This window comes from Carassius carassius, chromosome 11 (assembly GCF_963082965.1).
Source record: "Carassius carassius chromosome 11, fCarCar2.1, whole genome shotgun sequence".
Classification (NCBI taxonomy): Eukaryota; Metazoa; Chordata; class Actinopteri; order Cypriniformes; family Cyprinidae; genus Carassius; species Carassius carassius.
In genome coordinates this window covers 16,975,438-16,998,099 of record NC_081765.1, presented here as the reverse complement: position 1 = coordinate 16,998,099, position 22,662 = coordinate 16,975,438, and the positions used below count along the sequence as shown (strand labels likewise).

The 22,662-nt window shown below is 36.2% G+C and overlaps 2 protein-coding genes across 8 annotated transcripts; one reads left to right on the top strand and one right to left on the bottom strand.

Annotated features, from left to right (window-relative positions):
• The first annotated feature begins 473 nt into the window (after positions 1 to 473).
• On the top strand, positions 474 to 4,754 carry LOC132152437 (ribulose-phosphate 3-epimerase-like). The gene is made up of 6 exons (XM_059561203.1): positions 474 to 611; positions 2,623 to 2,708; positions 2,959 to 3,098; positions 3,624 to 3,758; positions 3,833 to 3,919; positions 4,035 to 4,754. The coding sequence occupies exons 1-6, from the start codon at positions 565 to 567 to the stop codon at positions 4,155 to 4,157; spliced, it is 618 nt and encodes a 205-aa protein (XP_059417186.1). The 5' UTR covers positions 474 to 564; the 3' UTR covers positions 4,158 to 4,754.
• A 1,317-nt stretch (positions 4,755 to 6,071) lies between these two features.
• LOC132152920 (melanophilin-like) lies at positions 6,072 to 21,322 on the bottom strand. Of its 7 annotated transcripts, none has more exons than XM_059561921.1 (15): positions 21,220 to 21,322; positions 19,799 to 19,956; positions 15,290 to 15,511; positions 14,293 to 14,432; positions 13,076 to 13,117; positions 12,167 to 12,231; positions 11,491 to 11,583; positions 10,831 to 10,999; positions 10,091 to 10,281; positions 9,806 to 9,898; positions 7,778 to 8,014; positions 7,462 to 7,603; positions 7,267 to 7,338; positions 7,047 to 7,077; positions 6,072 to 6,416 (listed from the first exon to the last, which is right to left on the bottom strand). In XM_059561921.1, the coding sequence occupies exons 2-14, from the start codon at positions 19,924 to 19,926 to the stop codon at positions 7,058 to 7,060; spliced, it is 1,614 nt and encodes a 537-aa protein (XP_059417904.1). In that variant the 5' UTR covers positions 19,927 to 19,956; positions 21,220 to 21,322; the 3' UTR covers positions 6,072 to 6,416; positions 7,047 to 7,057. The 7 variants fall into 7 exon arrangements, with proteins under 7 accessions (XP_059417904.1, XP_059417903.1, XP_059417901.1 ...); XM_059561918.1 differs by having other exon boundaries at positions 6,073 to 6,416; positions 7,457 to 7,603; XM_059561920.1 differs by lacking the exon at positions 7,047 to 7,077.
• Between the last annotated feature and the right edge of the window lie 1,340 nt (positions 21,323 to 22,662).

Sequence of the window (22,662 nt, the reverse complement as noted above, 5' to 3'; positions counted from 1 at the left end):
GATTTATAGATATTCTAATTTTATAAGCTCAAAAGGGTTTATGCAGAGGTTTTCTTTTGAATATATATGGTCTGTTTGAGCTCACAAGTGTGAAATGCTCCATGAGCTGGTTTAATTAAAATGCCAGCATCTCTCTCTCTTAAACAGCGTCCTGAACTGGAGACAAAAAAACAGTTCAGGAAGACAAATAATTTTAAGGACAATTGAAGTTGTTTAACTCAGTGGAGAGAGAAGGACGGGGGGGGGAGGACATATCCGTCACAGGCCGAGTTATCAGTCAGACTCAAAGAATCGGAAAGGAGGGGCTTTCAGGATGTCCTGTTGCAAACATTCAACCAGTCAATAATTTGGTCTTTTAGGTTTAGATATGAGACAGTTTTCTTTTTCTTCGCGCCACCTCTTGGCGATAATGATTTGACGCAGGACCTTTGTTTTGAAAGGCGTGTGTGAACTGTGAACAGCGGAAGTGTACAGCAGAGGCAGTGCAGCATGGCGTACACGGCGAAAATAGGACCGTCTATTTAGAGCAGCGATCTGTCGCAGCTCAGGAATGAATGTGAGCGAATGATGGAGTGCGGTGCTGATTATCTGCACCTTGACGTTATGGATGGGTGAGGAATGAAGTTTGAATTTTCATTTAATCGGTCCTTGGGGTCAATATGACCCCAATCGACTTTTCATTAGTTAAAAAAAGGGTTTCATTAGTTAAAAAAAACCCACTTGCCCTCTCTCCCTCTTTCTCTTACTCACACTTTCTCTACATCTCTCTCTCTCTCTTACACACACACACACACACACACACACACTTACACTCACACAGACACACAAATACACACACACGCACACACACACTTACACTAACACAGAGACACTCACACAGAGACCCACGCACACATGCTCTTTCTTGCCCTCTCTCTCTCTCTCTCTCTCTCTCTCTCACTCTCCCTCTCACACACACACACACACACACACACAGAGAGAGAGACACACAGGCACACATACTCTCTCTCTCCCTCTCACTCACACTCTCTCTCTCTCTCAAACACACACACAAAGACACTTACACACACACACACACACACACACATACACACACAGAGAGAGAGAGAGAGAGAGAGAGAGAGACAGAGACAGGCACACACACGCTCTCTCTCCCTCTCTAACTCACATTCACTCACAAAATGTGTATGGAATGATTATTTTATGTGTTTTACACCATGTATTTCACATATTTTTTGGTAGTTTGGTATTGCTTTTATGTTCAGTGTTCAGAATGTGATTGTAAAAAAATATTTGTTGTAGGCCTATACTTTTACTCCTGTTTATTTCTGGATATTGCTGTTGGTTATTTACACTTTTTTTATTTTTTTTACATTCTAAAGTTATTTTTATTTTTTATTTTTTATGCATTTGAATCATTCAAATGTTCAATAATATGCAACTACAGTCTGACTCAGAGTTGTGTCCTTTAGGTGTGACCTAGGTGGCATTTATGAGCAGTTGGCCACATCCAGTAAAATGAATGGCTTTCAATGGCCCTCTGGTGGTCAAAACAAGTTATTGCTTAAATACTAATCTCCTTAGTTTTTTCACTAACCTCCAGATGGCAGCATTCTACACATAGCACCTAGATCTATATCCAGAAACAGTTTAAAATAAATTTAGATAATAATTTAAGTGATTTTTTTCATAAAAAAATGATATTTCACATGCAAGCTAATGGTGTAGTTGCAGATTTGTGTGTTAAATGGGTACAAAAGTACTTCAAATCTCCCAAAACACAGCATAAATGCATAGTTGAGGAGTAAACAAAAAAAATTATATATTATTTGTATTATTGAAAATGTATATTTTTTCTACAATTATGCTTTCAATTTTGGGGTTATATTGACCCCAAAGACCAGATTCGTGAACAGGAAATGAGGACCATTTGAGGGTTAAGTTTCACACCCAGTGATGACTTGTAGGCACTGATCGTGATCATGTGACACAGAGTACCACACCATATTACTTTTCTGAATGAACATTCATTCATTTTAATGAACATTTTAATGAATGTGTTATCCCACATTTTGGCACAGGAATGATACAGCATGAATTCACCGTAGTTACAAACAAACTATGTCACAATTTTAAGTTACAAGTCATACAAAGATTAATATAGCAGTGAGACAATTATCTTATCCCCCCCCACCCACCCAAATTATTGTATGCAATACACACACACACACACACACACACACGCAGATAGATGGATAGATAGACGATTTAAAAGGATGAGTTTGGTAAATAAATACATGTTTCTAAAATAAATCTCTTATGCTCACTGAGGCTGCATTTATTTGAAAAAAAAAATACAGAACACCGTAAGTTTGTGAAATATTACAACTTAAAATGTTTATCATTTTGATGTCAAAGCTGAATTTTCAGTAGCCATTCAGTGTCACATGATCCTTCAGAAGTCATTCAAATATGCTGATTAGTGCTCAAGAAACGTTTATTTATTATTATTGTCAATTTTGAAAACAGTTGTGGTGCTTTATTTCTGTGAGGATTTTATTATTTATTTATTTTTATTTTTTTAAATTCAGAAATTAAGGTCTCTTTACATTTCTTTGAAAGGCATTTTGTTCCAAACATCAACATCACATTTGGACATCCTATTGTGGAATGTTTACGACGCTGTATCGGACCTGATCCTTTTTTTGGTGATTTCCAGTTATTGCAAAATTGCATCTACTCTGGTTTCTGTTTCATTTGAGCTGCATACAATCTGGTTCTCTTCGTTCAGACAGTTTTGTTAGTATTCCACTCAAGTAGACACCCTGGTTCTTTCACATTTTCACCCACTTTCATTATTCTTAAACATTGCCTCTAGGGTAAACCAGATAAGTAAAACATTGCAGTGTTTGCTCTGTGTAGGTTTGGAGGCTTTGCTTACCGTTTGCTTTATTACAGACATGCATATGATGGTGTCCAGGCCAGAGCAGTGGGTGAAGCCCATGGCAGCAGCAGGAGCCAATCAGTACACTTTCCATCTAGAAGCCACAACCAACCCTGGCAACCTCATCATGGAAATCGGGGAGAGCGGCCTGAAGGTCTGTTAAAAAGGGAGGAACGGACACATATATATATATATTTGTATATCTATATCTATCTATCTATCTATCTATCTATATATATATATATATATATATATATATATATATATACACAGTATATATATACATATATAATCTATGACACTAGCAGCATATCATATAAAAACACTAGAAGCATGTCATATAAAAATCTGAATGAAATTATAAAATTCATTTAATTGATTTTTGGGGAATGTGTATTTATATATATATATATGCAGATTCTTTGCTGTTTTGACTGCTATGGCCTTATGGCGCCCTCTGCCGACTAATAATATATATTTTTTCCTTTGTTTAAGGCATGTTGTATTTGTACGAATTTGATTTGGGCAGAAGATAAGTAATTTAACTGGTTTAAAGGAGGTGTTAGTAAACTCTTATTTTGATGTATAAATCTGACTTAGAAGTAAAGAAAGTCTTATATTCTGAACTAGACTAAGCATTACTGATAGTATTAATTTTAAGAACATTCTTATGATGCAGGTTGGTCTTGCCATTAAACCTGGAACAACTGTTGAGGAACTGGCACCGTGGGCTGGGCAGATCGATATGGCTCTTGTCATGACTGTAGAGCCTGGCTTTGGCGGTCAGAAGTTCCTGGAAGATATGATGCTAAAGGTACACAAGTGTAATGTCTATTAGTCTCTTTTAGACTCAGACAACAGACACTGAAGATGCTTGTGTCTCTGCAGGTGAGCTGGCTCAGGGGTCAGTTCCCTTCTCTGGACATTGAAGTGGATGGAGGAGTTGGCCCAGACAGCATCCACAGATGTGCTGAGGTATAGCTGTCCTTTAGTGCACACATATTTATTTGTATAAATAAAAATATTAAAAATAAAGATATTATTTGAAAAGTGCATTACTCATCTTTATTCATTACTCCAACATTCTTAGGCTGGATCCAACATGATCGTGTCGGGCAGTGCTGTAGTGAGCAGTGACGACCCTCGTTCTGTAATCGCCCTCCTTAAAAACATTGTTATTGAGGCGATCCAGAAATGTTCTTTGGAACGCTGAGCATTTTGAGTTTTTACCTCAACTCTGTTTTGGGCCACCCCTGAAAGTCATTCCTGCAGATTCTGAACGAATCTAACTTTGTTATTGAATGCTCAGTGGTGCTTGTGAAAGGACATGACCCATTTCTGGATGTGCTGAGGGTGCGTTTGCACATAACAGACCACGAGAACTGCCTTCGCCAAGACTCTTGTATGGATTCATCTGGAGTTTTCAAAATCATATGGCCTTTCGAGAACTTCAAGCAGATGGAAGAGACGGATTCTGTCTACAGTGACGTCAGTCTGACCAATCCTCTCTTAATTAACCTCATTTGGTTTGATTTATCACAGGTATTGTTTGTCGTAGTACCAGTCACAGTGACAACAAATTGTCACAACATTGAGAAAGTGGCTGCTGATAGAGACTTCCAACATTTCAGTGTTATGTTTGTTGGATAAAGAATGATATTGGATTTGAGCTGTATACGCCCTATATATAGACTCTAATACTCATGCAGCTGCAGATTATGATCGTTTAAATGAATTCTGACTGTTTTTTCAACATTCCACCAGCCTGTCTTTCTTGAGAACTGAAATTATAAAAGTATAAATCAAGAGACCTCAAGTGGTTTTCTTTCTTTCTTTTTTTCTCTGAGTGTAGCATTAACACGGCAAGTAGTTGCAGACAGTGAAGTCACCATGGAAGGCTACATCTATTAACAGTTTATTATCTAAAAAATTTTAAAGTCAGCATGAAATGAAAATTCACCCTATATATTTTCTAATTGTGTGTTATCTTATTGTGAATGATTCATCTTAGCATTTCTTTTTTTTCTTTCAGATCTGCTTCCATTCAACTACATTTTTCTTTATCACTAATTCATTTCACTCAGATGTACTTCACAATACAGAAAAAAAGATCCGTTATTTATTATTCATTATGATTTAACCCATACATTAATGTGTTATTTGGACACTAAATGCATTGGAGTGAGATGAAGGTAGTTTGTGGAATATATAATGAAGTTGTCAGGACCTCAAGAGAGCAGAACCTGTGCTTTCCAAAATATGATCCTTCACCTTTTTGTGCTATTCTTCGGCCAAATCTCCCATTGGTATTCCTCTGCCTTTATATACTACTCTGCATCAGTGTTTGGATCTACAGAAAAATAATAGTATAAAGAATATGAAGTATTAGGAATCTCATATTGTGTAGTGATAATCGAAGGCATGTTAAATTTTAGATGTCGTTTTTCAGGTCAGTAAAATTATACTTCTAATCTCCATGGAGTGTAATGGAAGATCATCGTGAGGTTTTGGCTGGGTTAAACTTGCTAACAGCATAAGGATACAGAGCAAAACAGATTTAAAGCCATGGTTTAGTGTCCGTCAGTAGACAGAAGTTTATTTTCTTTTTTTTGGGGGGGCAATTTAATATGAATGTTTTCTATTTGAGGCTGCTCATCCTTGAGTATATACAGTACTTTCACAGGATTTTTAATTATAAATAATTAGTAATTAGTTGAGGATATTCTCGTCTGGATCAACTGCTAGGCCGGTCACCAATTTATACCCCCTCTGGCGGAAGATGAAGACTGCACAGCTCACATGTACTCAAACACATCCTAAATATGCACACTTAATATACAAATGATGTAGTAATTTGGATATGGAGGATGTGATACTCCAGCAGATGTTAGAATTGAGCTTTGACAAGGTCCCAGTGTTGACTGATTCCTTCATAACTGACCTCAAAGACAAAGTGATGAAAAAGGAAACTGTGTAGTTTAAGATATTTATTTAGGAGAAAACAAAACTGTTATGTATGAAAAATATATCAGATACAATATTTCATGAACTACATAGAAATCTGAAGATATTAAATATTGACTAAATATTGAAGATATTAAATATTGATAATGGTATAAAAATTGAGTTTTTATCAAAACAACAGCAGTTAATAAGTGTAATGTAGACAAAAATGTATATTGTGTGCATAATAGAAATGTTCTGTTCTAAAAAACAGCACATGCTACAATGTGAGCCTCTCATTTTTTCAGGATAATCTGACACTCATCTACTGAAAGATTAAAGCAAGTATTAATTATATATTATTAAGATGGGAATACCACAAACCCCTTGGAGCTGATTTCATTAACATAAGAAATATGCTTTATGTGTATACCATCATGGACTTGTAAAAATATGTGAAAGAGCGCTAGCTTGCTGAGGTTGCTTCACATGACCAGCTTCCGTAAAGATCTTGCTTCATTGCTGCCTCCTTCAGAGAAAGCAAAAAGAATGTGAGACATGTTTCTTCATTTTGTTACTTACAGTATATGAATACTGATTGAATTTTGATTAGAAACCGACAAGTAGTAAAGAGCTTTTGGTGACTTTCTGAAAAGGCAATCTGTTAAGGCTATAAGCAATTCAATTCAATTTCATCACAGCTCACATCCTGACCAAACTGAACATTTTCCATAGGCTCTTCCATGACCAATGGATGTGGGTAGTCGATTTGTTCCAGAAGCCGATCTGGGGATCTGATTTCTATCAGTGGAATGCATTAAAATCACTGTGCACTGTGAAATTAAACTCGGTTTAAATGTCTAATTGTGGTTTACAAATACTAGCATTTGTATCTGGGAACAATCTATTTTATAATCTGAAACCAGACAAACAACCTTTTGTGAAATGTTTTGTTTAAAAAAAAAAAACATGCTATCTTTTAAATAAATGCATTTGGTTTAATATTTTGATATATAATAGCAAAGACATTTCTACAAAATTAAGTGCAAAAGAAGATGAAAACAAATGTAGCTTTTAGCTTTTATACAACACAAGGATGCTGCAAATATAATGTTAATGTAAATGCTACTGAATATGCAGTACAAAGCTTTGCACTTACTAAGTGGAAATTCATGCAATGTTCTTGATGGCTGAGAAGTCAGGGAAGAACAAAAAAATATTTAGCCTCTTTCTGAACTTGCCACAAAGAGCTGCTAAACAGAATTTAGCTCACAATTCTTTGAAAGTTTCAGTACATGCTCCTGTACAGCCAGGGATCTGGAAAACTAAACAGTAATACTGTATGTGTCTCTGAGCAGCTGGACTGCTACATACTGTACCTGTCTGTGGGACGTCTCCACCATCATCCCTGCAGCACTCAAAGCAGCGATTCTTTTCTGAATATCTGTAACCTTTCCATGAAGAACATAGCAATGGTTAACAAACAGTTAAGGCAAGACATGGAGAGTTACAGCTATGTTGGAAGAAGGAATGTGGAGTAAATTGAAATGTTTAGACTGAGTGGCATACTCCACTTTGAGTGCTCTGGACGCTGGCCACTGCCCTTGCAACTTTACCCTCCAGTTGCAACAGCTCACAGCTGGTTGTGTTGCTAAACTCAAAGGACCTCACCCTCTTCTGCTTCTTTAAGGGTTTAGGTACAGTTGGCTTTGCTTTCTGGAGGATACAATTAGAAACATAAAATTAAAATTGTATATTAAATTAGATTTTTTTTTAAATATTAAATAATATTAAAAATTAATAAGAACAGCAGTGTGCGTTCAAACCAAAGCACTGCTGAAGAAACATTAATAAATAACTGCTTGATTTTGACTGTTTCCTTAATCTTACCCACTCAACCTCAAGAGGCCATGGGTGTCTGACATGCCCAAGTCCAGCTGAATCTCCTCTCATAGCTGGAGCATAATAAACTGCCCCTTTCTTTGGAGAGGCCTCTGAAGGTTTCATTATATCCTCCTCATCAGACGAGCCTTTGTCACTTATTTTTTCAGTAAGTTCCACAAGCTTTTTCCTGAGCTCTAGCTCCTCTAAGTCAGCTGGAGACAGATCATCCTCTTTCTGCTCAACCTAAAAGAAGACAAGGAAAACTACTTTAGGAATTAAAGTCAGGAGGGTCTCCATGAGATTTTTTCTAAACTGCATCCTATTGATAAAAGTGTTTCAGAGAAACTGAAGGTCCCACTTTACATTGTGTCCCTAATACCTGTGTACTTACATAGTAACTAAATATGTATGTATGTAACCACAGTGCAAGTACACATTGGTATATAGTATCTACAGCTGTAATATTTCTGTTACTACACACATGAAAGAACCCTCAGAATGGTTTGTGTAAGTACAAATGTGTAACAGGACATATATAACTACATTTTGTAACAACAACATTTATAAGAATAATTGGAACCATTTGATCCAGGGGGTGGAGATGAGTAGGTTTAGGGGTGGAAATGGGATCCAGGGGGTGGAGATGAGTAGGTTTAGGGGTGGAAATGGGATCCAGGGGGTGGAGATGAGTAGGTTTAGGGGTGGAAATGGGATCCAGGGGGTGGAGATGAGTAGGTTTAGGGGTGGAAATGGGATCCAGGAGGTGGAGATGAGTAGGTTTAGGGGTGGAAATGGGATCCAGGAGGTGGAGATGAGTAGGTTTAGGGGTGGAAATGGGATCAAGGAGGTGGAGATGAGTAGGTTTAGCGGTGGAAATGGGATCCAAGAGGTGGAGAGGAGTAGGTTTAGGGGTGGAAATGGGATCAAGGAGGTGGAGATGAGTAGGTTTAGGGGTGGAAATGGGATCCAGGAGGTGGAGATGAGTAGGTTTAGGGGTGGAAATGGGATCCAGGAGGTGGAGATGAGTAGGTTTAGGGGTGGAAATGGGATCCAGGAGGTGGAGATGAGTAGGTTTAGGGGTGGAAATGGGATCAAGGAGGTGGAGATGAGTAGGTTTAGCGGTGGAAATGGGATCCAAGAGGTGGAGAGGAGTAGGTTTAGGGGTGGAAATGGGATCAAGGAGGTGGAGATGAGTAGGTTTAGGGGTGGAAATGGGATCCAGGAGGTGGAGATGAGTAGGTTTAGGGGTGGAAATGGGATCAAGGAGGTGGAGATGAGTAGGTTTAGGGGTGGAAATGGGATCCAGGAGGTGGAGATGAGTAGGTTTAGGGGTGGAAATGGGATCCAGGGGGTGGAGATGGGTAGGTTTAGGGATATGTAAAGTGGGAGGAGTTGGCTCTCGAGTTGGAGTTGGTGAACCAATGTAATATCAGTGTACTTACAACTCTTCAGGAACTGTTCACTTAATATAAAGTGTAACATTCTGGACACCAACCACAATTTATATGCAAAGCCTAACTTACTGATCACTGCTGTGTAATATCAGAATAATTACATTATAAATCTAATATAAAGTGTAACACTTTTTTTACACATTTGTACTTTCATTACCAAAAAGTGTAGTGTAAAAATACTTTAATTCAGCAAGGATGTATTTAATAGATCAAACAGTAAAGCCTTTTACATTCTTACATAAACGGAATTTTCTCGAGAATCCTGAAATTTTGAATATTTCTAATGAATCCTGAAAAGGAAGCAGCATAACATTTTCAACATTATAATAATAAGAAATGTTGCTCCAGCACCAAATCAGTGTATTATAACGATTTCTGAAGGAACATTTGACACTGGATAATATTTCACAATAATACAGTCTTTACTGTATTTTATCAAATAAATGCAGTCTTGGTGAGTGTAAGAGACTTCTTCCAGAAACAGTAACAAAAGCTTATTGTACAGTAGTGTGCTTAAAGCATTTCATTTATAAACCGAAAATAATAACCTGTAGGTTGTGAAGATTTACTTTAAACTTACTTGTTCTGTCCCCATTACAGGTAAGGTCAGTTTCTGCTCCAAACGGCTCAGAAGAGTCTCAATTGCTGACATGCGCTTGTTGAGCTCAATAATCTAGTGTCAGAGAGATACAAAATGTATGTTTTGCATGAACTGCTTTTAAAGAATGCAGTGAAGCCCCATTAGGTTATAGGAGTATGAATGGACTTTGGTCTCCAGCTTTGCATTCAAACAAAGACATTATGACAAAATGTCACAGTCACAGTCATAGTTTCAACAGATTTTGTCATTACTTTTTGACTTTACCTGTGGAGGAACCTCATCTGGTGAGTGCTCCCTATGTGTGGCGGGACTATAAAAGACATGTATCTCAGATTCATCATCATCCTCTAAATCTTCCAGGCTGTAAGAAGGCTCGCGGTGGAGGTGATAACTGGAGCTGCCAGCTGAAGAGATGCTCATCTTAGAGAGGGAACGACATTTTGTCGTACAGTCATCTATAGAGGTCAAAAGGAACACTGACTGATATTGTTTAATGTAAATACTGAAATTTACATTGATATCGTTGACTTGATTGCAAATAAATGCACAGACACCTTTTAACTGAACAGAGATGACATAACTGAATCCAATGTTGAACTGCCTTTAACTATCATTTTTGCATTATTGACACTGTTTTCCTAATGAATGTTGTTCAGTTGCTTTGACGCAATGTATTTTGTTTAAAGCGCTATATAAATAAATAAAGGTGACAAATGAAGTAAAGAGGAATTTCTGAGTCTATTCAAATAGTCTGGAATGGATTTTGTCACGTCAGGAATTGAGTTTGAATAATGTAATTTTTCTGTAGTGTTTTTACCAATAATTATTGTGTTTATAGTGCATTAGGTTTATATTCCCAGCACATAGTAGCCTAAATCTCGCTGACAGTAGGAAAAAACATTGGTTGGCCTGAAGGAGAAACCCATTTATCTCTACAGAGTCTTGGAATAAAAAGAAATCCTCAAAAATCTGTAAGGGACATTGAAGCAGACAGCACATCTTACCAAAATGAGAGGGTTTGTCCAGACTTCTCTGGCTGATTTGCAACATGTCCTTCATCTCTTCAGCTCTATCATGAGTTCCATTCTCCAGGATCTGCTTAATGGTTGAGGACCAGTCATCTTCAGTTACTGAGTCCTTACTCTGGGCAACTTTCTCTTGGCTACCTGAATACTTTAAATAAATAAATACATGTTCACATATTGCATGGACCTTATGACTGAAATCATGTGCTTAAACAACTTTAAGAATATTTTAATTAAAAATGTATATGGTCTAGAATACCATTCAAGTGTCAGTACAGAAAAGGAAACAAACCATGGCTCTGTTAGTCTAGCACTGGAATGACTAATTTTGTGATGATTTGCTTCAGTGAGAAAACAATCAAGTCTTATCACTGTTAGCAGTCAGAAAATGCTGGGAGCTCTTTACATCGTTTGTTTTCACAATGGGTGGATGAATACCAAATGTTTGCACACCACTGCGAGCCGTGTATTCTTTATTGCTGATCCAATTAATTTTTCAAAGCAGCTGGCACTACTATTGAAGGAACTTTTTGGGGTAATGTTTCTTTTGCACACCTCAGTTTTTTAGTGTTTGCCATATTATATATTTACATTCAATTATCTGTGACATCAGATGTGTTAGAACACAAACATACGAACCAGAAGTATGGGAGGTCGAGAATAAGCAGAGTTCTCAACGCCAAGATTAAAATCAAGAGGATCAACAGGAAGTAGCCGCCTGCCTTTTCTCATCTTAAAGGAGAAAAAATGGTTACTTTCAATTTTCTAAAACCCAAATATCTATGTATCAAACTATCTATAAATAAATTCAGCTGAACTAAGAAATCTCATACTGGAGGCATATAGTACAATCACTTTGCCAAACCCTGTTTTAAAAATTCAAAGCCAAATGGGTTGTAAATGTGCTCCTGCAGTTTCAAATCATGACCAAATCCTGCTTGCTCTTCAATTTCCTGTTTATTTTCAGAGGCCCATAAAATTAAACAAAGGACTGAGTCACTGACAGATTTAGACAAGGACTGAGTATAACCTTCAAACTGGTATTCTGGCTAAAACTGCCTGTTTACATGTGGTCTTCAAAACCACATCCAGGTGGCAATGTGAGGAATCAAAATCATATAAAAAGAACAAAGGGGGATCGAGAACAAAATTAATCTGTTAAAACTAAAATAAGACTTGAACACCAGAGGACAATCATCACACACTATTGTGTTCTGAAAGATCTGCTAACAAACTGATGCACCGGTCAAGCCTCTGGTTTTCACTTTACCCTATATAACATCAGTTTCTGACGCTTTAAGAAATGATACATTACCAGGCTGAAGTGGTGTGTATCTGCCCTCTCAGACTGCTCATCTTCCTGACTATAAAGAGAACCAGCTGTGTGGATGACAAGAGTTACAAACATGAATCTTTGATCTCAGACAAGAGAGGCTGTAGTGATTACCTGACCTTATTCTGACTGTTTCGAATACTTTTTAACTCATATCAATTCAAAATTATGTTTTTGACTTTGTGGAGGTTTTAAACATGTACTTTTGGATCTTTCATTAAAAATTTAACAACATAATTTTCTTTTTTTTATTACACACTAAATGGTTTTCTCTCTCACAGCTCCAAATGTAGAAGCTTGTGTCAAAAACTAAAGAACCATTTAAATATGTTTTTAAATTATCTAGCTACAGTAGTAACAAGATTTAGCTACAGTATTGATAATGATTAATTAAATCCCGAAAGCACAATTTAGAATGGGCTCTAAATTATAAATAAATGGATAGTAATTTTTTTGCCCCATGACATCATTTCCAAGCAAAAATGTAGTAGTTTAAAGCAATGTCATAAAGTTAAACAGCTATTAATTTCAAATAATAGCAGCTATTATTTAAAATGAATCATTATAAATAATTTTAATTGAAAAATTGTTAACATGATTTTCTTTTTTGGTAAAGAAAGTGCCACATTTAATGAAAAAATATCCTTTGTAAAACTACAAATGCTTCTGTGTTCAGTTCTTTCATGGCTATGTCAGGTGTTTTTCTTCCACAGACATTTTCTTCTCCATGTTCCTTGGCTTGTTAAATCAAAGCTAATGTGAGTGCAGATGGCCGCCGTATTGTTTGGACAGATGAAAGTCATTCATTGATTACATTAGAATCTTGCATGACATCAGTGTTCAAAATGCCTATATCACACAGGAACAGGATTTTTTTTTTTCTTTACTCACTGTGAACTTCAGGCATGCTGTGCGTGTCATCATCTCGAGGCTCTATGTGATGGGGGGAGGGGGGTTATGGAGGAACAGCGAGAGATTTAAAGTTAAAATTAAGAAAACAAGAGATATAAAGTGTGCTGTGATTGGTTGCAGGAAACAACCACTGTTAGATACAACAATAGTGAAATTAAACAGTGGGTTCAGCTAACGCTAGTTTACACTGAATCTAGAAACACACAATTCCAATGGCTGTTAACCACGTTGGTGTTTTTGGTGCTGTGTGAACAAGACAGTCTACTATACATTTCCCAAAATTTCAGTAGCAACAGCCACGTTGGTGTTTGTTGGCATTTATTCACAATTGTGATCAACCCTTAAATATTATGTACGTTATTAAAACATCTTTTGTAATTATTTTAAATCTCATTTGACCCAAACAATGTTACTTCTCTGACCTCTGTGTTTAGGACAGAAGAGCTTGAAAATTGGATAAAAGAGACACACTCAGGTCCAGGCTCAGAGAGAAAGAAGACATGTGACTGTGTAAAAGAGTAAATCACATGGATGATTTGGAGCAGTCAGTTCTTTCTCTCTCTCCCCCCTCTGGATCCCTCATAAATCCTACAAAGTAATGAGGGCCTCTCTCCTCTAAGCTCTGCCTTTAGTGTTCCTGCTGTAAGTCATCTGTCAGACATCGCTTCAAAAACTGTTTCAAATTAACAGATAGAACAGTAAGAATCAAATCTAGTTTCTTAATAACTAACTGGCTTTCTAAACGGATTGTATTATGAACTGTTAGAAATTAACAAATAGAATGCAGTTTGCTAACCTAAATGTTTGGAACAGGGTCCAACTGAATGCTCTTTACAACAAGAGGATAGAGTTTCTATTTTTTTCCTAAGGTTTTGCAAGTGGAAACCTTTATGTATTTGTATTGCAAAAGCACCATTTAAAAAATTTATTTTACTTCGTTTAACCACATCAAATGTATGTTTATTAAAATTGTGCACATTCTTGCTCCTTAGACTTAAAGATTGCTCAGGGTTCAATTTTTAGGGTCAGTTTTTGATTGGAAGAATTCAAGTTTCATCCCTAATTTTTATTTTTTATTTTTTAGGTAGTTTGTATAGTGTGCAAATTAAAAATAGCCAAGCAACCAACATTACAATTTTGGAGCAGATTTAAGATGTAATGACTCTTGCACAATTAAACAGTCTTTTGAAGTCTACCTCTGAGGTCAGTTTGAGAACAGGCACGGTCACCCTTCAGCCTTTTGAAAAGTGAATTCATGACCTTTGCACTGCCAAAACGCTTGAAACGAGAGCGTACATTCTCATGGAACCATTCCAGAGTCCCAATCTTAAGGATTCTATAAGAACAAAGATAACAACAAGAAGAACAAAAATATTATTCAGTCAAATCCAACTCAAAATGCAACTGTTTTACAAGGCGGTGATAATCTATGAATTAGTATGATTTGATTCGCATTGATATATACGATTTAAAAATAAATAAATAAATAACAAAATTTCCCTAAACGTAATCATCAGGGGGGCATAAGGAGAATGTACAAAACCATACAAACCATACAAATTCTCACAAATTCACCAAAACATTAAATAATTAAATACTGCCATGTCAACAATTGTCATTTCATAGAGTGAATCTGCTACCAGCTGTTGTTTATATTTAAGTGATTTATTTTTTACCTGGTGTTTCTGTTGCTTCCACATTAAATATAATTTAAAGCATGGGAAGTCAAGCTATATTCTTAACATAGTCTACACAAAACGTATCAGGCTAATGTAAGAATAAAGGCTGTTGGTGGATCACCCACAATGGCTGACAATATGCACCAGTGTTTAATACAGTATGCTAGAGTAGCACAGAGCAGAAGTAAAAATGTTTTATTGTATTTTTTTACAGTTTATTTACAGGAATTGGTCTTTGGGGTTGTGGTTTAGCTAGAACTGGTGAAACTGAATCATCAATGCAAAGCAATGGAAAATAAGTAAAACAGCCTCAAACTTGGGCCATATTCATGAAACATGAGATGAGTCATTTAGAAACTAGTCTTACATTGAATTTGACAATTTACAAGAATAATTGTTTTCCGTGTTATTTGCAAGGAAATTCTGCTTGTGTTTTATTTAATTTCTCTTTAAGTTGTTCCCTTAACGTCATATAAGGATATAAATCACAGTCACGTGTCTATCAGGTGCTCACCTGGCCATGTGGCATGGATCACAAACCCAGCCGTGATCCTTTTTATTAAAACGGCTGCAGGACTTGCAGACAAATAGTTTGCAGTCCAGACACTGGCGCTTGCTGTTGACAAGGAATTTGAAGGGCTGCAGACAGCGGATACAGAGAGAATCACTGAGTTTAGGTTGATATTCCAGCAGCTCTCTCTTGGTGTCCTCTTTCATTATTTTGGTCTTGAGTTGCCTGTGTGAATCATAAAAATCAGTTTCACTGTCTTAAATGCTGATTCTTTTTATGAGTGATGTGTAAAACTTAGTTTAGGCTTCTTGTTCCAACCATAAACAATGAAGAAAAACATATTTCGTTTAACAGTACTGCTAGAATATGGATGGATGCCTGGTTTTATAGATATGGGGTAGAGAATGTAGCACCGTCGTTGCACAGGAAATCCTCATTACCGGTGGGGCGCAAGCAGTGGTGGGGCAAGTTTACTGTGAACATTTATTTGTTTTATGAAAATTATTAGAACAAAATAATAATATTTATAAACAGTTTTAAAAATATATTTTATTATTTTTTCTATTGTAATGCTTCAAACTAAAAATGTTAAGGTTGTAGCCTATAGGATTAGATCTTTGCCACATTTTTGTGCTGAAAGACCATATACTAATTATTGTGCAACCTGGTCTAATAAAAATAGGTACTTCTGTGTCCTTTTTGCGCAACACCATTTTTAAATACCTTACTGCACGTTACACTGCAGTTTCAAAGAAAAATGTCCAATAAGTGGCACTAAAACACGGGTTCAGTACATGAACCCTGTCACTTTTTAAGTATAGGTGCATCTCAATAAATTAGAATGTCTTGGAAAAGTTAATTTATTTCAGTAATTCAACTAAAATTGTGAAACTCATGTAATAAATATATTCAATGCACACAGACAGTACACAGTAGTTTAAGTCTTTGGTTCTTTTAAGTGTGAAGATTTTGGATCACATTTAACAAAAACCCTGTAATTCATGATCTCAACAAATTAGAATATGGTGACATGATAATCAACTCAAAACACCTGCAAAGGTTTCCTGAGCTTTCAAAATGGTCTCTCAATTTGGTTTACTAGGCTACACAATCATGGGGAAGTCTGCTGATCTGACAGTTGTCCATAAGACAATCATTGACACCCTTCACAAGGAGGGTAAGTCACACACATTAATTACCAAAGAAGCTGGCTGTTCACAGAGTGCTGTATCCAAGCATGTTAACAGAAAGTTGAGTGGAAGGAAAACGTGTGGAAGAAAAAAAATGCACAACCAACCGAGAGAACCGCAACCTTATGAGGATTGTCAAGCAAAATCGATTCAAGAATTTGATTGAAATTCACAAGGAATGGACTGAGGTTGGGATCAAGGCATACAGACGTGACAAGGAATTTGGGTACAGTTGTCGTATTCCTCTTGTTAAGCCACTCCTGAACCACAGACAACGTCAGAGGCGTCTTACTTGGGCTAAGGAGAAGAAGAACTGGACTGTTGCCCAGTGGTCCAAATTCCTCTTTCAGATGAGAGCAAGTTTTGTATTTCATTTGGAAACCAAGGTCCTAGAGTCTGGAGGAAGGGTGGAGAAGCTCATAGCCCAAGCTGCTTGAAGTCCAGTTTTAAGTTTCCACAGTCTGTGATGATTTGGGGTACAATGTCATCTGCTGGTGTTGGTCCATTGTGTTTTTCGAAAACCAAAGTCACTGCACTCATTTACCATGTGATTTTGGAGCACTTCATGCTTTCTTCTGCTGACCAGCTTTTTGAAGATGATGATTTCATTTTCCAGCAGGATTTGGCACCTGCCCACACTGCTAAAAGAACCAAAAGTTTGTTAAATGACCATGGTGTTGGTGTCCTTGACTGGCCAGCAAACTCACCAGACCTGAGAAAGGTCAAGAGGAAAATGAGAAACAAGAGACCAAAAAATGAAGATGAGCTGAAGGCTAGTGTCAAAGAAAGCTGGGCCTCCATACCACCTCAGCAGTGCCACAAACTGATCACCTCCATCCCACGCTGAATTGAGGCAGTAATTAAAGCAAAAGATTTTATTTTTTTATTGGTCATATGAAGTATTCTAATTTGTTGAGATTGGTGGGTTTTTGTTAAATGTGAGCCAAAATCATCACAATTAAAAGAACCAAAGACTTAAACTACTCCAGTGTACGTTTTTATTATTATTATTATTATTATTATTTAATACACAAGCTTCACAATTTTAGTTGAATTACTGAAATAAATTAACTTTTCCAAAACATTCTAATTAATTGAGATGCACCTGTAAATTAAAATGTATTATTTTTGTTTGATATTGCCAGCTGTTTAGGCTATTACATATAGGCTATGTACTGTACTTCCACTTCTTTTGTTAAAACCTTTCTGTACTCAAAGGTTTAATGTCTCCTCTGTTTAATTTTTTACTGTAGCCTATAACAAAAGCACAAAGTACAAAAGTGTAAATGAGATGCAAATATTGTATTATTTGACCAATTTTAAAGTTTTATTACATTTTGTTCCTGAATAAACACTGTATGCATCATTCTGTTAGGACCAAGATAATCCTGAAATTATTTTTTTTTTTTCAGATCAAAGGTATACTAATTTTACTACAAAAACTGGATTACTTGATCTAATCCAATTTCCATTTTTGGATTTCCAATCCATAATAGAGAGGGGAAATGACTCCACATTCCCTTCCATGGTCTTCCTTTCTAGTCTTTTCTCAAAGACCTCCATTCTTAATGTGCCAATTTCTCAAGAATTATGGCCCAAGTGATGGCCTTCTAGCACAATGACCCTCTGTGTCAAAGCTGTGTAGAATTTAAAATGGGATATACACGTAATCCCTGCTAAATCTGCTCTTCTCTATAAAAAAAAAAAAAAACCTGCTAATACTTTCCTCCACATGGTGAATGATTGTGTGCCTGCCTCTTTCAACTTTTATTTGGCAAAGGTTGAAAGCACTTCAGCATAAGCCCAAGTGTAAGTCAAATATCTCACATTGCAGCATAACGAATTCATAAAGGACATATGAAAGAAGATGTGAAAAAAAAACTTTTACAAATTTTAAATGTTATGTGTTTTTGTATCTTTTATAAATAATACCTTCTCCTTTATTTCATCCTTGTACATAACAGTGCATTTGGATTCGAAAATGTGAATTTGATCTAATTAAGCCATAATGCTTGAACATGTATTAAAGAACAGTAGCTGACTACCAAGCATTTATAATTCATAATTATTAAGAAAAGTTGGCTGATTTGCAGATCACCTGCTAGCAATAGCACTTGTTTTTAGTTTTTTTTTCTCTCAAAATTTCAATGAAATTGTCTGCAATGTGAATGTAAAATAATGTCATCATATTTCGGAAAGAACTTCTGTTTTTATCATCATCACAAATCTTCACCACATTACAACAAGGTCTCCACAGGACTATTTTGAACTAGCCTCATTCCAACTGTGAGAGAATTGAGAGAAAAATGTCAGTCATGTGATGTTATTCAGTATTCTGGGTCAAATCCTATTACCTCCTTTAAAATGCCTGGAATTTAGACATACATGGCCTGCTGATAAAGTGTCTGAAGAGTCAAAAGCTTAACAACTCTGGTGGGACAAATGAAGGAATATCTGGTGAAAAGGGAAATATATATGTATAAGGTGCATTAAATTAGGATTCATATGGTGACACTCTTTTATCAACTCATATCATCACAAAATATACTTGTCCATTCATTTTTTTCTCCATTTTTTTTGTTTGTTAGCCTTCAACTGTCTCAAAAAAAAAAAAAAAAAAAAAAAAACATTTCGAAACATCCTAATAAATGAAAGTCAGCACAGGAATGGACACCAGCCCTTTACATGCGCTTTACTTCTTCATTGCATACAAAGCTAGTACTTGACAGTGCTAAGACATGTAAGTGGTGTGAACAAGTAGTACCACATGTCTGTAAGCATGACTGGGCTGCATCCATGACCATGACCTTATTACTTAATGGATTAAAGAAAGCAGGTTATGGTCCAGATGGTCCAAACAATGTATGATTATATAACCACAATGTACAGCATTCACTAAACATTTTCTTTGCTTGCTAAATCATTAAGCCGTTCCTTCAGAGAGATGAAAAAATTGTCTGAATTTTAGTGAAAGTTTGGTGCTTTTGCAACTGTGACATGAGAGTCCAAAGCCTAGCAGTTGTATCTTCCAGAATACATGAATGTCTTTCATGCTGTTGACTTCACTCAAATAAATGTTAATAAATCAGAGATGAACAGACTACAGAAGACCTCTCAAAAACCAGCGAACCACTTAACTTTTACCAGATCCACAAAATGAGTAAGCAATAGTTCAGATGAGACTAAAGTCAGACAGAACCATCAAGGAATCTCAGTGCAGTCTTTTTTGATGAGATGTTGGAAAATATACATTTTTAGGTAACCATTTGGGAACATATACATGACAGTTAATGCCATGTAAATGTGATCAAGAGTGTCTCACCCTAGTCTATTCTCTTCTTTCTTTCGCAGGTGGAAATCTCTCTGGATCACCTGCCAGACATGCTTGGCTTCGTCATCTGTCAGTCTGGAGAGATCCAAATTCTTCCCATTACTGCTGTTGGGCATCATCTTAAATTTTATCCGGTAGAATGAGGAAGCCTGTCAACAAAATCATAGTGCCACTTACTAACCAAACATGTAGCATTGTTTTAAGAGACATGACATGACATACAGCCAAGTGTGGTGACCCATACTCAGAATTTGTGCTCTGCATTTAACCCATCCAAAGTGCACACACACAGCAGTAAACACACACACACACCCGGAGCAGTGGGCAGCCGTTTATGCTGCAGCACCCGGGGAGCAGTTGGGGGTTCGGTGACTTGCTCAAGGGCACCTAAGTCATGGTATTGCCGGCCCGAGACTCAAACCCACAACTAAAGGGTTAGGAGTCAATCTCTCTAACCACTAAGCCACGACTTCCCAGTAGAGTACAGTACAATTTACTGTACACCCAGCTAGTCTGAAGTATTTTACTCCTCACAATTGAAACAGTTTATTAGAGCAGAATAAATTGCCACTTCAAAGGTTTAATATAAAACAACATTTGGGATCGAACTTATTTGTAAACAAAATGGTAATGTAGCATTTTCTATTCTGTCATAAGACTGGCATCCATTCATACTTAGGCTCAATCTAGTTACAGTGAGTATAGAAAAAAAATCACCCCTTTTTAAAATAATCACATTTTATTGCTTTGCAGCCTGAAATGAAGACAGACAATTATTTTTTTATTCAGCTTTACAGCTTATATGATCAAAGTGAAATATATAACACAAACATGTCAGAAAAAAAAAATAATAATAAATAAATAAACAGAATCTATCTTCTGTCTATCTTCCCTTCATAAAGACAAGATTCACTATTTTTTTCTCAACTGCAAAAGCGCAACTAATCAGCAGTGCTCTAATAAGTTATACTGTTTTCGAATTTCTTCCTTTACATTTGAAAGAGTGAAATTACTTCATTCACTTTTTTAAGGAAATAATAAAAATAAAATCTATATGAATTCAGAGGTGCTGTAAATTAATTTTGTAACATTGTACAAACTGCTAATTAGTATTTGTTTATTTATTGGAATTGGTTCGTATCTGTAAAACTGGTGGATTGTTAAGCAATAAAAGGTCATGCTGCAGCCCTCTAGGCATTCAAAAATAACAGTAGAAGACTAAAAAGACTAACTGATGCATAGCTATGGCAAGCTTTTCTTAAAGTAAGTGGTATTTAAGGATTTAGAGAACTATTTGTTGCAAAATACAAATGACAAAAAAAAAGTAATCATTTTACACATTTTACATAGGACCTCTTCTTAGGTCTAGCCATTATTTAGCCTAATAACTAGTATCTGGTAAAAATGTTTACCTGGTCTTGATTCAGCAGGCTGTGGTAGTCCCGTGGGATTTCAGCTGACCATTTTCAGGCAGAAAATCAAACTGCAGTGTTTATCACATGTCCTGTCAACGGTGGGGCTGGGAAGGGCCACAGAAATATTTAAACCCACCTCAAAGTTCTTGTTGAACCAACATCTGATTTAATCTTGTAAATTAGCTGCAGCAAAAGCTGTAAAATAGAGCATAATCACAGCTTAATTCTGCGTAATGGTCACAGTTTTCAAGACTTCAATTATCTTTATTTGCATTACATAAGCTTTCTCCAGTAACAACATAACCACTATAGGCTGTCTGCCTGCACTGCACTGATTATTGAATTCAGTTGGATTAGTTTATTTGAGTTATGATTTAAACAATAATCCCTGATACTCCTTTCCTTTATGTGTGTGTGTTTTTTAAATATAATAACGTAGTGTTCCTTTTGCTTTGAGTCTGTCATGTAACTGGGATGTGATCGAACAGCTTAGTCTATTTGTCCATGCTACTGTATTTATGTTCTGCATAGGGAAGATTAGCAAATTTCCATATAGTTATTCAACTTAGATACCCCTCAGTAGAGGTTAAAATTATGTTTCACACATTTTAAGGTATTTTTCTACAGAAGAAGTGTTTACACTGTTGCTTTTCAAAGCAAGTTATTGCATTTGCCTGACCAATAAGGGAAAAGCACCTAACACGTGACTTTATAATTAATCCAGAAAAAAAACAAAAACAAAAAAATCATTCTAGGCTGGTGACTCTGATTTAGTTTGTCCAAGTTAGATTCTTTTGCAATGCATGAAAAATGTTTCAACTATTCACATTTTCTTAATACAGGGGCATCTATTCATGACTGTGGGAAAAGGACAAATCCCAAGCTACAACTATGTTCAGAAAAGGCTAAGGAATATCTACCACCTGTGAGTTTCTAAAATGCCTCACACCCTGAAGCTTGGTTTGTTCCCCTATTAGGAATAAAGAATAAAACTTAAATATAGTGGAAGTGCAGACTTTTATCTTAATAAGATTGAGTTTGATTGATGATCTATGTGGTTTATATAATCTGATATTTGTGGTGAATGCACTGTTATTTATATCATACTATTTATTTGTACCAGATATAGTAAATGTAAATAAACATGTAAGAAAACCCAGTTACAGTTCATGTTGTGCTTAGGAGCCTAAATAAAATATAAAATGAACTGTCAGCAGAAAGTGGTAGTTAGCAAGAACAGCCCCATCTGCCGTCAAGAAAAGAAATAACATCTTTAAATGGGTCCTGAAATGCAGTGCTGCGGTGGTCCTAAGTTAACTCATGGTAGATAGCATTTTTCATTTTTGTATACACAGTACAAAAGAGGTAAAATAATAGTCTGTTCAATGGGTTGTATTGTATTATAAGGTCCTAAGGCTGCATCTAATTTTCATAGCCCAT